Source organism: Geotrypetes seraphini, chromosome 3 (assembly GCF_902459505.1).
Source record: "Geotrypetes seraphini chromosome 3, aGeoSer1.1, whole genome shotgun sequence".
NCBI lineage: Eukaryota > Metazoa > Chordata > Amphibia > Gymnophiona > Dermophiidae > Geotrypetes > Geotrypetes seraphini.
Genome location: NC_047086.1, coordinates 406,179,985 through 406,195,762, shown reverse-complemented (window position 1 = coordinate 406,195,762; position 15,778 = coordinate 406,179,985). Strand labels below are relative to the sequence as shown.

General features: G+C 48.0%; 1 protein-coding gene across 1 annotated transcript in view; it reads right to left on the bottom strand.

Annotated features, from left to right (window-relative positions):
• Positions 1–15,778, bottom strand: part of PARP1 (poly(ADP-ribose) polymerase 1) — a 244,306-nt gene that overhangs the window by 127,643 nt on the left and 100,885 nt on the right. The window contains exon 9 of the mRNA XM_033939243.1: positions 10,052–10,192. Coding sequence (XP_033795134.1) covers positions 10,052–10,192 — 141 coding nt within the window. The remainder of the gene's footprint in view (positions 1–10,051; positions 10,193–15,778) is intronic.

Below are 15,778 nucleotides of genomic sequence, written 5' to 3'. Positions count from 1 at the left end.
GCAGATTAGACTGCTGCCCCCAAACATAATGAAAGTTGCTCCAGTCTCATTTAAAGCCAAATTATAAGAACATAAGAACATAAGAGTTGCCTCCGCTGAGGCAGACCATAGGTCCATCTTGCCCGCGGCGGCCCATCAGGCCTAATGCCTGAAACAGTGGTCCCTGACTAATTTTATAACTTACCTCTACTTCTATTCTTATCTGTACCCTTCTATCCCTTTGTCCTCCAAGTACCTATCCAAAGCTTCTTTGAAGCCCTGTAGCGTGTTCCTGCTTACTACATCCTCCGGCAGCGCATTCCATGTATCCACCACCCTCTGTGTGAAGAAGAACTTCCTGGTGTTTGATATAAGAACTTCCTGGCGTTTGATATAAGACTTCCTGGCTCTCCTCTCTCTTACTAACCGGTATTTTCCCTGAGGATTTAGGCCAGATTTTGATCATCCCAATTATCAAAAACCCTAGAGAATCTACCAAACTGACATCTAATTACAAACCAATTGCAAGCACTCCCTTGTTCGTTAAGCTGATGGAAGGTCTGATTAACCAGGAACTAGTAATGTATCTGGACAAATTTAGCATACTGCAAGACAGTCTGGTTTTCGTTCCGGGTTCAGCACTGAAACTGTCATTGCATCACTGCTGGACTTCCTTCATATCTTATTCAGTCAGGGTACCAGTGCTCTAATTCTGCAACTAGACCTAAGTAGTGCCTTCGATCTGGTTGACCATGCTATTCTGATTGACTGTCTGGAGTCAATTGGCCTTTCAGGTAACGTGTTAAAATGGTTTCGGGGTTTTTTGAGCAAACGGTCATATCAAGTCTATAGTGACAATAAAAAATCCTGTAGTTGGGTAAACTTTTGCGGAGTCCCACATGGCTCTCCTCTATCCCCCTGCATTGTTCAACATCTACCTTGCCTCATTGGGGAACTTACTACAAAGCTTAAAAGTTAAATTTTATATCTGTGCTGATGATATCACCATTGTTATTCCCCTTACTACTCTGACCTCCGAGACAAAGATACATCTATCATACATTCTAAAGCAAATTGAACTATGACCGAATTCAAATTGAAGCTCAACACAGACAAAGCTAAAATTTTCCTTGCAAGCCCTAATGATAAAATCAAAGACTCATCGATCTCCTTGAATGGTCAGGATTTCCCTATTGACCACTCTATTAAAATCCTGGGAGTGACCCTGGCCGCCACCTCACTCTAAATGATCACACAGATTTATTGGTTAAAAAATGCTTCTTAGTACTATGGAAACTCAGAACCATCAGAAAATACTTTGACGCAGCATCCTTCCGCTTACTGGTTCAATCTTCCATCTTAAGCTTGCTCGATTATTGCAACATCATTTACTTGGGATCCTTCAAAAAAACCATTCTAAGACTCAGAGTCATTCAAAATTCGGCTGAAGAAATGAAACACATAAGCCCCTACTATCAAAAATTCCATTGGCTGCCCCTGGAGGCATGAATCCTGTTTAAGTTCTCTTGTCTGTGTTAAAAATCAATATTTGGTCTGGCCCCCACTTACCTAGTTTCCCAATTTAATCTGGCAAGTTCTATTAGGCCCTCACGAAGAATACATCTGTTCACCTATCCGACAATAAAGGCCTGCCACTACAAAAGATTCTTGGACAGAACTCTTGTCTTCCATGCAGGCAAATGGAACAATTGACTTAGTAACATTATCACGCTCTCCTCATTCTACTTCAATTTTAGAAAATTGGTAAAAACGAATTTCTTCAATCAATTTGTAAAGTAAGAATCTATACAGCTCTGCTAATTCAACCAGTAACCTTAAGAACTATATAGCTTTCCACTTCTTTCATTATGTAAGATTGTATTGATGACTTTGATTGTGACCTCTTCACTGATTGTCCAGCGCTTCTTGTTGTAAACCGCCTCGAACTTCCATGGCTTTGGCGGTATATAAGAATAAAATTATTATTATTATTATACAGACGAGCCATGGAGCGCGCAAAATGAAAAGGCGCCTCCAGCGTTTTCCACTGCGCCAGGACAATATCCCGAATATCCTGATGCATGGGAAAGGAGCAGGATGCAGAATTGATCCCCTGAAGCAGAGGGTCCAACACACGCGGGGGTCTCCTGCATCTCCTCCTCGACACGCAACACTGAGGAGACCTGAAGAATCAGCACTCGGAGCTCGTCCCGCTGAAAAATGCACACCACGGATGCATCTTCGCAGATAGATGGAACCGCAAAGAACCTGCTACCAGCATCCCCCCCCCCCCCCCCCCCCCCCCCCCCCCCCGAGAGTATTCTGGAAGTCTCCCAAAAGGTCCAGGTCCTCATCAACAGAAAACTGTTCCTCAGAAACAAAATCCTCATCCCAAGCCATCCACGGCTGCATGGTCGAGGGAGGAGGAGGCGGGGATCAACAGGCGCTGAAAGGGGCAGAACTGGAGTAGACGCGGAGGGACCCCCTGGGGCGGAAGCAGGACCCCCCAGCCGCTTGAAAGTAAGCCTTGCAGAAGGCAAAAAGAAAATCTGGGGGAAAACCTCCTGGTAGTCCAATGGGACTCACTGCCAAAGCAGAGGACCCACTAGAAACCTGCCCGTCTTTCCAATACAGGGGGAAGGTCACCTGAGGCTGCAGACAAAATGGAGGTGCTTCCCTTGCCACCAAAAATGACTCCTCTGAGGCCTGTCGCGTCTAGGAAGCCTAAACTGTTCTAGCCGCTAAAGCAGACAAGCTGGCAGCAGCGGTAAAGGAATCTCCAGCAATAGGCGGTAACGGAAAGCAATGTTACTTACCGTAACAGTTGTTATCCAGGGACAGCAGGCAGCTATTCTCACTAGTGGGTGATGTCATCCGACAGAGCCCCGATACGGACATCTTGCAAGCATGTCTTGCTTGAAGAAACTCAGAAGTTTCGAGATGCCCGCACCGCGCATGCGCCAGTGCCTTCCCGCCCGATGCTCCGGGCGTGTCTCCTCAGTTCAGGTAGCTAGCAGAGAAGCCAACCCAGGGGAGGTGGGTGGGACGTGAGAATAGCTGCCTGCTGTCCCTGGATAACAACTGTTACAGTAAGTAACATTGCTTTATCACAGGACAAGCAGGCAGGTATTCTCACTAGTGGGTGACCTCCAAGCTAACCTCAATGGGATGGAGGGAGAGTTGGCAACTTAGGAGAACAAATTTTGTAACACAGTTTGGCCAAACTGCCCATCCCGTCTGGAGAAAGTATCCAGACAATAATGAGAGGTGAACGTATGAACCGAGGACCAAGTGGCAGCCCTACAAATCTCCTCAATCGGTGTCGATCTGAGGAAGGCTACAGAGGCTGCCATTGCTCTGACCTTATGGGCTGTGACCTTACAGGGAAGGGGTAATCCAGCCTGGGCATAGCAGAAAGAGATACAAGCCGCCATCCAGTTGGAGATGGTGCGCTTCGATACAAGTCGTCCCAACTTGTTTGGATCAAAGGAGACGAAAAGTTGAGGAGCAGTTCTGTGTGGTTTGGTGCGATCCAAGTAGAAAGCCAAAGCACGTTTACAGTCCAGAGTGTGAAGAGCTGATTCTCCAGGATGAGAATGAGGCTTTGGAAAGAACACTGGAAGCACAATGGATTGGTTGAGGTGAAATTCAGAGACCACTTTAGGCAGGAATTTCGGGTGAGTGCGGAGGACCACCTTGTCATGATGGAATACTGTGAAAGGTGGGTCCGCCACCAAGGCCTGAAGCTCACTGACCCTGCGAGCAGATGTGAGGGCCACCAGAAAAACCACTTTCCAAGTGAGAAACTTTAGTGGAGCCTTGCTCAGAGGCTCAAAAGGAGGTTTCGTAAGTTGAGAAAGGACAACATTTAGATCCCAAACCACTGGAGGCGGTTTGAGAGGAGGATTGACATGAAAAAGTCCTTTCATAAATCTGGAAACCACAGGATGAGAAGAGAGAGGCTTCCCTTGTAGAGGCTGATGGAAAGCCGCAATAGCACTCAGGTGGACTCGTATAGATGTCGACTTGAGACCAGACTGAGACAGATGTAAAAGATAGTCCAAAACAGAGGATAGGGAGGCTCGCTGAGGCTCCTTAGAATTGGAAATACACCATGAAGAAAATCTAGTCCATTTTTGGGAGTAGCATTGACGAGTAGCAGGCTTCCTGGAAGCCTCCAAGACATCCCTCACCGCCTGGGAAAACTGATGCGGAGTTACGCTGAGAGGAACCAAGCTGTCAGGTGGAGAGACTGCAGGTTGGGATGAAGCAGAGACCCCTGATGCTGAGTAAGCAGTGAAGGAAACACTGGAAGTAGGTACGGTTCCCTGCTGCTAAGTTGAAGTAGAAGGGAGAACCAAGGTTGCCTGGGCCACCGAGGAGCTATCAGAATCATGGTGGCATGGTCGGACTTCAGCTTGACCAGAGTCTTTTGAATGAGAGGGAATGGCGGAAACGCATACAGAAAGCGATTCCCCCAATCCAGCAGAAAAGCATCTGCCTCGAGGCGATGAGGAGCGTAGATCCTGGAGCAAAACTGAGGCAGCTTGAAATTGTGGGGAGCCGCAAAGAGGTCTATCTGAGGCGTTCCCCACTGAGCAAAGATCTGATGAAGGGGCTTGGAGTGGAGTGTCCATTCGTGAGGCTGGAGAAGACGACTCAGTTTGTCCGCCAAGACATTGTCCTTCCCCTGAATGTAGACAGCTTTGAGGAAGGTGTTGTGGCGAACCGCCCAATCCCAGACTCTGAGAGCTTCCTGGCAGAGGGAGGCCGAGCCCGTGCCCCCTTGCTTGTTGACATAATACATGGCGACCTGATTGTCGGTGCGAATGAGGACCACCATGTCGTGAAGCAGATGTTGAAAAGCTTGAAGAGCATTGAAGATGGCTCTGAGCTCCAGAAGATTGATTTGATGGAGTCGGTCCACACAGGTCCAGAATCCCTGAGTGCGAAGCCCATCCAGATGAGCCCCCCAGGCAGAGGTCGAGGAATCGGTAGTGAGAACCTTCTGATGAGGAGGAGTGTGAAACAGCAAACCTCTGGATAGATTCGAAGAGGTCATCCACTGAAGACTGCCGAAGAGCAGGAGTGACTATGATGTGTCGAGTCAACGGGTCTGACACTTGAGTCCATTGAGAAGCTAGGGTCCACTGAGGAATTCTGAGATGGAGCCTGGCAAAGGGCGTCACATGAACTGTAGAGGCCATGTGGCCCAGGAGGACCATCATGTGTCTCGCTGAGATGGACTGGCGAGAAAATACAGACTGGCAGAGACGAAGAAGAGCATCCATGCGCTGAGGAGGAAGGAATGCTCGAAGCTGGATGGTGTCCAGTACCGCCCCGATGAAGGGAAGGGACTGGGTAGGCTGCAGATGAGATTTGGGAAAATTGATCTCGAAGCCTAGGCTCTGCAGGAAGCAGATCGTGGTCAAGGTCGCCGAAATGACCTTTGGAGCTGACGGGGCCTTGATGAGCCAGTCGTCGAGGTATGGAAATACCTGAAGACCCCTGTTCCGGAGTGCAGCGGCCACCACCACCAGACACTTCGTGAAGACTCTGGGAGACGAGGACAGGCCGAATGGAAGCACTCGATACTGCAGATGTAGATGTCCCACCCGAAATCTGAGGAACTTGCGGGAGGCCGGATGAATGGGAATGTGAGTGTAGGCCTCCTTGAGATCCAGAGAGCATAACCAGTCGTTCTGCTCGAGGAGAGGGTAGAGAGAAGCAAGTGTCAGCATGCGAAACCTCTCCTTGACTAGGAATTTGTTGAGGGCCCTGAGGTCCAAAATGGGTCGCAGGTCGCCCGTCTTCTTCGGAACAAGGAAGTACTGGGAGTAAAACCCCTGGTTCAGTTGGTCCGTCGGGACCGGCTCCACGGCACGAAGCCGGAGCAAAGCCTGAGCTTCCTGGAGAAGAAGGGCGGTCTGAGTCAAGTTGGAAGGATACTCTCTTGGAGGGTGGTCCGGAGGGACCCGATGGAAATGAAGAGAGTATCCTTCCTTGATGATAGTAAGGACCCAGAGGTCGGTTGTTATGGCCTCCCAGCGATGATAAAAATGATGGAGGCGCCCTCCGATGGGAAAAACAGGGGGAGGCAGAACGAGGTTGGTTATGCCCTCGACGAGACAGTCAAAAAGGCTGAGTGGTCTTAGGGACAGCAGGCGATTGAGACTTAGGCTGACCCTTTTGGGGAGGCTGACGCTTCACCGGGGTTGCCTCGCAGGAGGAGTTTGCCTCGGCTGATAACGCCTCTGTTAAATCAACGGCGGACGAGAAGGTCGAGACTGCTGAGGCTTAGGCTTCGGCCGAAGGATAGATTGGAAGGACTTTTCGTAGTCAGACAACTTCTTCGTGACAGTCTCGATGGATTCGTCAAAAAGATCCGCCCCAGCACACGGGACGTTTGCCAGGCGGTCCTGAAGATTCGGGTCCATATCAATGGTCCGCAACCAGGCCAACCGGCGCATCGCCACCGAGCAGGCCGCCGCTCGGGCGGAGAGCTCGAACGCATCATAGGCAGATTGCATTAACTGAAGCCGAAGTTGGGACAGCGAAGCAACCACTTCCTCAAACTCAAACCTAGCCTGGGATTCGATGTATGGTGTGAACTTCCGAAGCACAGGCAGAAAAAATTCCAAGTAGGCTGCAAAGTGGAAATTGTAATTCAGGACTCGAGACGCCATCATCGAATTCTGATAGATGCTTCGACCAAACTTATCCATGGTTCTGCCCTCGCGGCCCGGAGGCACTGAAGCATAGACCTGGCCAGGATGAGACCGCTTGAGCGAGGATTCGACCAGGAGGGACTGGTGAGAAAGCTGAGGACCCTCGAAGCCTTTATGATGCACCGTGCGGTACCGCGCATCCAATTTGCCAGGGACCGCAGGGATAGAGTTAGGAGACTCGAAGCATCGCATGAAGGTCTGGTCGAGGAGCTTGTGCAGGGGAAGCCGCAAGGACTCTGCCGGAGGACGAGGCAAGTGCATGGTATCGAGGTACTCTTTGGAATATCGAGACCCAGCATCGAGAGTAATGTCCATGTCATCCGCCATCTGCCTGAGGAACGATGAAAAGGACAGTTGGTCTGCCGTCGCCGGTCTGCGAGACGGACTAGAAGAAGAAGAGGCTTCCAGCTCCAGAGAGGCCTGCAAGCAACAGGACGAGTAGAAAACCTCAGGGTCCTCGAACTCCGGGCCCGGAGGAGGAGACCCAGTCGAAGCAGCATACCCCAACCGAGGCAATTTCTTCTGGGTCGAGTGTCAAGAGGAATGCTTCGAAGAATGTCTGGATCGATGCCCCTCCCGATGCTTGGAAGGGGATCGAGCCCGTCTGTGAGAAACTGGCTCAGACGCCTCCAAGGAGCAGATTGGATTCGATGCCGTCGATCGCAGAGGCGGCAGAGTCGGAGGCTCCCCCGACACCGCCCAGGTTTGATAGGGAGTTCGGAAGAACTCGTCCTGCTTCCTGCTATGCCCAGGACTGGGTGGCCCCGAAGATGGACGCCACACTGAGTCATGGGGCGGAGTAATCGGTTCCAAGGGAGGCAGGTCACTAAACGAGGCTTTCCTCGAGGGGATGGGCTCCAAGGGAGGCATATCACTAAGGGAGGCCCTCCTCGAGGAAATCGGTTCCAAAGGAGGTACAGCGCTAACGGAGGACCTCCTCGAGGACCCGGACACCGCTCGCCGCTCCTCCTCGCCGAGTAACGAGGTAGTGCGGCGAGGAGGAGGAGGGGACGGTCCGCCCCTCGAAGCCGAAGCTGGAAGGTCACCCTGGATGGTGGCAATCAGCCGAGGCCCCATGGTCTGCATGAGCTCCACGAACTGAGCCTCCAGGATGGACCGCAACGAAGCCGATATGGAGGGATCCGCACCAAAAGGGGGCCCTTCCGCACGGTCTCCGCGCTCCTTGGGTGCTACGTGCTTCTGCTTGCCAGTCTTCGGCACCTTGACCACCACCGGAGGAACTGTCGGGGTCGATACCTGCTCTGAGGAGACGGATGAAGGCACCGGCGCCGAAGCCGGGGCCGAAACCGGTGTGAACGACGCCGGTTTCAGGAGGCCCGAAGCAGCCGGGGAGGCAGAGGGCTTCACAGAAGGAGTCGAAGCACCTGTCGATGTCGAAGCTGCAGGATCCGATGAAGCTTCCATCTTGAACATGGACTCCCACAGCAGACAGCGACGCTTAAACGCTCTCGCCGTCAGAGTGGAGCAAGGCCGGCACGATTTCGGGAAGTGATCCGGTCCCAGACACTGTAAGCAGCGTCGATGAGGGTCCGTGAGCGAAATCGCGCACTGGCACTTGCTACACTTTTTAAAACCGGTGATCGGCCGGGACATAGGCCGGAAAAGCTCCGCCGCAAGGTCGAAGGCGCGGGGCCCCAACCACGCGGCCGACCCGGTATCGGAAGGAAAAAATTTTTTTTTTTTTTTTGAAAAAGAAATCAAAGAAAGAAATAAATGCACAGGAGAGCCAAAAGAACTCAACCCGCGGCAAAAAAGAAGGCAAAAAAAGAGATTCAATGGGCGCAAATTGAAGATAGACTTCTCAGCTCCGCGGAAGAAAAAGAACTGAGGAGACACGCCCGGAGCATCGGGCGGGAAGGCACTGGCGCATGCGTGGTGCAGGCATCTCGAAACTTCTGAGTTTCTTCAAGCAAGACATGCTTGCAAGATGTCCGTATCGGGGCTCTGTTGGATGACATCACCCACTAGTGAGAATACCTGCCTGCTTGTCCTGGGATAATACTTTTTACCCTGACCGTCGGTGGCTGGGGAAATCCCTGCATGGGTGGCGGCAAGGGAAGCCTGGGCTTCCCCACTGTCAGCTGCCGGCGAGTGAAGCACTCGTGAAGGGGAAGCCTGAACGCCGGCACCCGATGCTAATGAGGTTTCCCCTTCGCGGTGGTCTGCACAGCGCTTGCACAGGCCGGCTGTGAGTGCCTCATGTCTGCAGCACAATGAGCACTTTCTCCCAGTGAAAGTGCTCATTGCGCAATACGCGACCTAGCTAGAATACAAAGTGCCAGTTAGAGAAGAAAAAAAAAAAGCAATAATAAACAAAGGAAGGCTCCCTTCAGACCAGCACTGTCTCAGGGTTTAGTTTTTTTATTTGTTTTTTTAACAGAACAGACTCCACTGGCTCTCAAAGCTATATGCCTTGCCTGTATTGGTGGCAAGGCTTACAGCTGAGGCACCTCTACAAAATTTTGGGGAGGTGGAAAGGGGGCAGAAGGACCCAACATGAGACCAGTCAAGTGTGACACCCCCAAGGACCCCTCCAAGCTCAGTCCAGCACCAGAACGGGGACAAGGAGCCCTAAACAAATTCCAAAAGCTCTAACAAGGGGAGATTGACACAGCTCACCAACCACCTGCTTGGAGACTGAGAGAAGACTGTTAAGATAGAGGGAGGGACATCTATTAAGTGCTACAACCAAAAGTTTGATCTCAGTCTCCACCTGCTGGTCATGATGAGCTATTACCTATCAGTGAAGGCTGTACCGGTCTGGAGAGGTTGGCAAAGAAATGGTTTTAGTGCATGTCAACACTGGTACATGTTAAATGGAAACAACACATTAAAAACCCTCCCCTGAAAGGAAAATCAAAACACTTTTCCCTGCACTAGCCCCTCTGATCAGGGCTGGTGCAACAACTTGTAAAATTGCCCAAGGCCCAACCCTGCCCAATGCTGAAGCAGGTACAACCTGCCAGTGAGCTTTGGAGCATCCTTCCCAGGTTGTTTGCTGGGGCCCAGCATGTCTTACTCCAGCTCTGCCTCAAGTACACTGCACAGTAATAGTATAAGTTCAGCTTACCAAGAAAGGCACTTCCACAAAAGAGCCAAGGAATACAGCCAGTGATGTGTAATACTTCTTTCACCTACATGTCTGCATTGAAAGGGCTTGTCCAACAAATACTACATCACCTGTGAGAATATGAATGCTCCCACTAGCAGTTCATGATCCCAACCTTTCCAGCACAAATTCATTTTGCATCCCTGCTTAAATCATGTGACTCCATGAACCCGATCTAACAGTGCAAAGCTAAGTGTATTGTGTTCATACTCACTCTGTGTACTAATGCACAGCGTAGCCTTACTGGCCGCTCCTGTTGTCTTTCCTCCCAGCTCTTCAATCCAGGCCTTTATTTCATCCTTGTTCTTAGACAGTTTTCCCAGGGTCAGAATCTTCATGTTGGTCAAAGGCTTATCTGGCATTCAAAAGAAAACCATCTTAGATAGTATAGTAGCGCTAGATAATATATCAATGTTTTATAAATTCTTTCTTAGTCCAGTTTCTAGGAATTCAGATATCTACCCTTATCAATAGATACAGGTGGTGGGATTCTTCATGATTCCGAGTACTATTTCCCAATTATTTACTTATTTCAATTATTTTATATAAATATATAAATAATAGACTTAGCTTATTCAAAGTCCATTCCCCTTCCCGACGCGTTTCGCTGAACTTTCTCAAGGTTGGGGGAACTGGACATTTGGTGAGGTTAGAAACTTCTTCCCTAACCTCCTGAAGCTTCTGTGCATTGTCTGAAACTATTTCTTTAATCTGTCTAAGTTCCATTAAAATGTCACTGTTATCATCTTTCGGCAACAGCATCTTTGAGGGAGTTGCCAGCTCTGGTTTAGATCTTTTTACACTTCCTGATCCCGTACCCGCCGAATCAACTTTCATTTGTTTACCCGATGCCATAATATAATCAGAGCTCACAAATTTAACTGAAAAAATTAATTCTTTATAGCTTATTTTTGCTTTCAATAAGCCTGTCACTACGGAGCTTGACCCTCACCCGACCATCGAGATGTGTCTCCAAGCCACGCCTCTTTTCTTTTAAAGGGAGAATTCAGGCCTCTAGCATTAATAGTTACCACATCAGGTTACTCTTTTTCCCCACCCTCTTTGTCTTTCATCTGCAAATCAAAGGATATCCCATTCATATACACTCTAAACACTCGCACATAAACCAATATCATAAAATCATACAACCAAAAATCAAATAAACCCCAACCCCCCATATCTTCCTTTTCCTCTTCCCCCCTATCCCTTGTCTCAAAGACATCAATCAAGAGGAAGGAAGCCCCCCTGGAATATTCTTCATTTTTCTTTCATTTCTCTAAAAGCAGTAGAAAATACCATATATCACAACTTTAAATTCTACCCATTTCTCTTCTTTCAATATTTATATTATATAGCCTATCTAATCATTCTTATGACAGATTTATAAAGACTATTTTCATGTTGGCCTTTCATATGATACTATACTATTTGGTACATCAATGAGATTTAAAAGCCAAATTTCAGCGAATAATAATAAACTTCTATTAATATTAACAGGGGTTGCCATTCAGCAGATTACAGGAAATTGGAAAGATTATACTAAACTAAATTATACTTTCTGGTGCAATTCAGTATGCCATATTTATAAAATGGAAAGGGTGCTTGCTATGCAACAAGGTAATTATAATAAGTTTAAAAAGATTTGGGGGCCATTGATTATTTATTCTAATGATCAGACATCTTAAACACCTCAGCATTGGTTAAGATAAGGGGGTGGGGAATATGAATGACAATAATTGATAATTATTAATATATGGGTGGGAGGGATGGGATTCTTTTATATTTATATTAAATCAGTAGACCCGTTTAGTAATTTCAAATTTACACCCAGCAGCGTCTACTGCGAGCTGTCAAAAATCAAGGTCAACAAGGCAATGGGGCCTGACAACCTACACCCTAGGGTACTCAGGGAGTTGGGAGATGTCTTGGCGGAACCACTATCCGCGCTCTTTAATCTCTTCCTTAGTACAGGTAACGTCCCGATGGACTGGAAGACGGCTAACGTCATTCCACTACACAAGAAAGGCTCCAAGGTGGATATGGCAAACTACAGACCAGTGAGTCTCACTTCAATAGTGAGCAAACTAATGGAAACCCTAATCAAACACCAAATGGATAGGATCATGGACGAGGAGAATCTGCGGGATCCCCGCCAACATGGATTTACTAAGGGGAGATCGTGCCAATCCAACCTGATCGGCTTCTTTGACTGGGTGATGAGGAAGCTGGATGTTGGTGAGTCCCTGGACATCGTCTATCTGGATTTCAGCAAAGCATTTGATAGCGTGCCACACCGCAGGTTGCTGAACAAGATGAGTTCTTTAGGTTTGGGCGACACTTTAACAAAATGGGTTGGGAACTGGCTTGGAGGTAGGCTTCAGAGGGTGATGGTGAATGGCACTCCCTCCGAGATGTCGGAGGTGATAAGTGGAGTGCCACAGGGCTCCGTCCTAGGCCCGATCTTGTTCAACATCTATATAAGAGACCTGACAGAAGGGCTTCGAGGTAAAATAACATTGTTTGCCGATGATGCCAAACTGTGCAATGTAGTGAGCAAAAGCACAACAGACAAAAAAGCAATGACAGACGATATGGTGCATGACTTACTTCTGCTGGAGCACTGGTCTAGGTCCTGGCAACTCAGTTTCAATGCCAAAAAATGCAAAGTCATGCACCTGGGAAGCCAGAATCCATGCAAGATCTACACCCTAAATGGCGAGATCCTGACAAGAACTGTAACAGAAAGAGACTTGGGAGTGATTGTCAGGGAAGACATGAAGTCGGCAAACCAAGTGGAGCAAGCTTCATCCAAAGCAAGGCAAATCATAGGTTGCATACGCAGGAGTTTCATCAGCCGTAAACCTGAAGTCATTATGCCACTATATAGATCCATGGTGAGACCGCACCTGGAGTACTGTGTGCAATTCTGGAGGCCGCATTACCGCAAGGATGTGCTGAGACTGGAGTCGGTCCAGAGAATGGCCACCAGGATGGTCTCGGGACTCAGGGAGCTCCCATACGAGGAGCGGTTGGGGAATTTGCAGCTCTACTCACTCGAGGAGCGTCGAGAGAGGGGAGACATGATCGAGACATTCAAATATCTCACGGGCCGCATCAAGGTGGAAGAAGACATCTTCTTCTTCAAGGGTCCCGCGGCAACAAGGGGGCATTCGTGGAAAATCAGGGGCGGGAAACTGCACAGTGACACTAGGAAGTTCTTCTTCACTGAAAGGGTGGTTGATCGCTGGAATAGTCTTCCACTTCGGGTTATTGAGGCCACCAGTGTGGCGGATTTTAAGGCCAGATGGGATAGACATGTGGGATCTATCCGCAAAGATGGATAGTGAGGATCACTGGGGTGGGCAGACTTGATGGGCCTTGGCCCTTATCTGCCGTCTATTTCTATGTTTCTATGTTTCTATGTATATATTTGGAGGATTACAAATAAGATTATCAATTAATATATTTCTGAGTGATTATTGTACACTTGTTGTAATTTCTGAAAATGAATAAAGATTTAAAAAAAAAAAATAAAAGACTATTTTCATTATTATCAGTCATAACCATCTTATTTTTTCAAGGAAGAACGTAGTCTGCCCCTACCAGCTCCAACATGCTGCCATTTCGATGTTTGGGATATTTGTTGCTGTTTCTTCTCCTACCCTACAACAACATTTTCTTCTCCCCATCCCAAAAATTGGAAAGTTTGAAGGGCCGCAGCTTTAGTTGAGATACGATATGATGCTCCCTTTGCATTAAATTGTAATCCAAATGGAAATGTCTATCTATAACAAATCTGTTCTTCTCTAACCCCCACTTGGAGCCATGCTAAATGGCCCACACTGCTCCCAACGGTCATAGAGTTCCTATGAGCGTCGGGAGCAGTGCAGGCCATTCAGCGCAGCTCCCTATGCTAGAAACTGCTAGCGCAGTTTCGTAGAAGAGGGGGTAAACTTCAATGTAAAAGGTGCCAATTCCCTCCTTTATCGCAGTGTAAAAGGGGAAATATCTGCAAATATTGTTACTTCATATGTATCCCATATTATTTTCTCGTTTTCATGCTGCAATCAAAATTTCCTCCTTTTGTACATAGTTATGAAAACATACTACAATATCCTTAAGTTGGCTAGGCTGTGTTGCTCCCAAGGAACGATGTACCCGATCAATGTGGATTTGACCTATTTGGTTTTCAATCTGAACTTGAGCCAGTATATACACTGATATTTTCTTTACTACTTCTATACAGTTACGATAGGTATATCTGGTAAGTCTCTTTTACGTAGATTTTGTCTCCTACACAGTCCATTAGTTCAATCACTTGCTTTTCCTGTTGTGCATTTTTTTTCCTCCATTGATTTCAATTGTACTGCAACTTCCTCAACTTGTTGTTCCGCTTCCTCCATACGCTGACCCAGTCCAATTATATTCGCCTTAAGTTCAGATTTCACTGTTGCCAAATCCTCTCTCGATGCTGCAATATCAGCTTTCAGTTCCTGAAATCATCCTCTTAGTTCTTCCATACACAGTTCGCCATCGTTCCTCTCAGGGCATTGTGTCTCTGCAGACCTCTCCACATCCTGTTCTTCAGGGGCCGATGCCATATTTTCCACCTCTCGTCTGGCTTGGCTGCTGCCTGAATAAGCAAAATCCTTCAAATCGGGAGTTTTTTTCTTACTCATTTAAATGCTGGTTGTTCAGTCATTCAACAATACTCAATAAAAGTCAATAATAATTCTTTCAGTTACCGCCATCTTCAGAGAATAATCCACCCTTCACTCCAGCAGACAGGGAGCCACGGGCTTACGCTTTCTTCTGGCTCATCGATGTTACTTCCCCCACTTCAGCCTCGCTTCTCGGGCCTGTTCTTTTTAACATTTTTATGAACGATATTGCTGAATGGCTGTCAGGTAAAATTTGCCTCTTTCAGGATGTTGTGAATAACATGAAGAAAGACCTGGCGAAGCTGGAAGAATAGTCTGAAATTTGGCAGCTAAAATTTAATGCTTAGAAATGCAAGGTCATGCATTTGGGCTGCAAAAACCAGAAGGAATGGTACAATTTAGGGCAGGGGGGTCAAACCCATTACCATTAAGGGGCCGAAATTTAAAACGCAGGCTAAGTCACGGGCCAGACCCCATCTAATCTCCACCCCAATAATAGTACTAATTGTGACACCATTTTTTCCATTCATTTTTCATATAAACACAAAATATAATCTTATTAACACCTCATAATGGTTAACCACAAAATTAAACTACACAAGGCACACTGTATGCTTCTCAACATTCATTCCTACCAGAACACAGATAACCCCTACTATGCAAACACGGGACCAAAAACTAAAAGTACTAATATATACACTCCTCCCTCCATATTCGCGGTTTCGGTACCCATGGTTTTGACTACTCGTGGTTTTTAGCATGCTGGCTTCTCCCCCCCCAATTACATCATCCACCTATTCCAAATCAAGTAAAGAGGTACATACCTGCATTGCAAACTGGTGGGCTAAAGCCTCACTTTCCACCTGGCCAAATGTACCAGGGCTCATCTCTGCCAGGACCCTCACACACCAGGTGGCAGCTGCCACCGCCCCCTTGAGCTCCTTTTGCCATGGCCCGGACTGGAGCGCCGGCCAGCCATTGGCCGAGACCGTCATGTGAGTGCCACTGGAATTTGGGTCCGCGACTCTGAGGAGAGGAGGCAGGCTGGGCGCGAAAGGAACCCGAAGGTAAGAGCAGCGGCTTGGTGGGGTGGGAAGGGTTGCAGCGATGCAATGGGAGTTGGGTGGTGGGCTTCTCTCTCTCCCCTGCTCTGTAGATGGGGCCAGGGTTAAGGAGAGACATGGACAGGCGGGGGGAGGAGGTAAATAATTTTCTCATAGGTTATTCGCGGTTTTATCATATTCGAGGGTTTTTAACAGAAAACCCGCAAATAACCTATG